Source organism: Microtus ochrogaster, chromosome 2 (genome assembly GCF_000317375.1).
Source record: "Microtus ochrogaster isolate Prairie Vole_2 chromosome 2, MicOch1.0, whole genome shotgun sequence".
Taxonomy (NCBI): domain Eukaryota; kingdom Metazoa; phylum Chordata; class Mammalia; order Rodentia; family Cricetidae; genus Microtus; species Microtus ochrogaster.
Window position 1 is genome coordinate 5,092,832 of NC_022010.1, and position 1,613 is coordinate 5,094,444.

At 60.5% G+C, this 1,613-nt stretch overlaps 1 protein-coding gene across 1 annotated transcript in view; it reads right to left on the minus strand.

The window, feature by feature from the left end:
• Positions 1-412, minus strand: part of Cabp1 (calcium binding protein 1) — a 27,266-nt gene extending 26,854 nt beyond the window's left edge. The window contains exon 1 of the mRNA XM_026785245.1: positions 3-412. Within this exon, the coding sequence (XP_026641046.1) occupies positions 3-313 (311 nt within the window). The 5' untranslated portion in view covers positions 314-412. The remainder of the gene's footprint in view (positions 1-2) is intronic.
• Positions 413-1,613: the final 1,201 nt, after the last annotated feature.

Below are 1,613 nucleotides of genomic sequence, written 5' to 3' on the forward strand. Positions count from 1 at the left end.
ACGGTGGCGGCGAGCTGGGGCAGGGACCGGTCAGTCGGCGGCCACGCAGCGCGGGGTCCCGTGCAGAGCCGTGGCGGGGAGCCCGGCTGCCCCCGCTCGCCGCCGCCGCCTTGAGCAGCGACGTTTTGGACTCGCTCTTGGCGATGTGAGAGCTCATCGCGGCGGGGCCCGCGCTCGCATGGCCCGCCGGGGGTGGTGCGGGGCCCCCGGAGGGCAGGGAGCGGGGCGCCCGCCGGGAGCCGAGCCCGAGGACACGCTGCAGGCGGGCGCCGTCCCCTGGCCGCTTAAATGCGGCCCCGTCGCCGCCGCCCATGTGACAGCGCAGCCTCTGCGCCCGGAGCCCGGAGCTCCCGGCGGCCGGCGCTGCGGATCTGGGGGGCAGCCTGCTGTCCCCCGAGAGCCCACCCCCAGCTCTCCCGCGGCCCAGGTGCCGCCGCGCCCCGCCCCTCGCCCCGCCCCGCGCTCGGGGAGTCCCGTTTCCGGGCGCCTCTGGTGGCCAAGGGGGCGCTGCGGCACTGAACATGAGACCTAGGGAAGGGGCAGGAGAACCTCCCCAAAAAGACCGGCAAAGCCACTTATTATCATGTCTGCAGGATCCCACCGTGCCCGGGATTGGTTAGTCACCCCCTGAACGTAAGCAAAGATACACTCTTCAAAGGGAACAACTTTGGCAAAAGGACCAAAGGGGTACAGGACACTAGAGACTCAGAATGTGGGCACTGTGTGACACCACCCAAACACAGGAGCCAGATGACCTGGAAGAACAATGTTAGAAGGAATGCATCTGTGCATCTGTCCACCCATTCTCCACAGAGCGCTGTGGGACTGTAATAGCCCCGGTAAGTCAGCTACTGAATTTACAGTTGTCACAACAGAAGAAGAGCCAGGTGGCAACTGGCTGCGGTTTACCTGTCCCGGAAGTGCCTGATGGTGATCAAGTTCCTGGGTAGGGATCCATTTGCTGCGCTTGGTGTTGGTGTTGGCTTGGTTGGGTGTTTCTCTCCCCAACCACCGCCTGCCCTTCTAGCTGCTGGGAGGCTCCTGCCCTTGGTAGGCAGCCAGGAAGTCACACTGGGCTGGTTTCAGTCTCAAATCCCAGCTCTGCTGCTTGCCATCTGGGTAGCTTGGGCAAGTGTCACCAACTTCCCTGAGCCTGTTTCCCCTCTTCTGGGAAATGCAAATGATTCTTCCAAACTAAATTCAGTGACATCAGAAGACACGGGACACACGAAAGGCTGGACCGGGTGCTTGGACAGGGCACACACCCGGTGAACGGGTTCTCTTTCTTCTGCATCTCTGAGGCCCTTCTTCCACTGGTGTTTAGTGGTGGAAGAGTTAAGATTTGGAGGTGGGGACCTCTCCATGTTCTAGACTCTGTCGCTATAACCTGCTCACTGCCTGGCCTCATTGCCATAGATGGGCAGATAATAGTACACAGGCTTCGAGGAGGTTCCTCTGTTCTGCGTGGTGTACTTTTATTCATGTTCACCCAAGAAAGAAATGGATCTGGATGTGGCAGTGTATTCCTGTAGGCTGAGGCAGGAGGATTACTGTGAACTTGAGGCCAGCTTGGACTAAAGAGCAGTACTATGTCCTTTTCCTCTTTTGGGGGT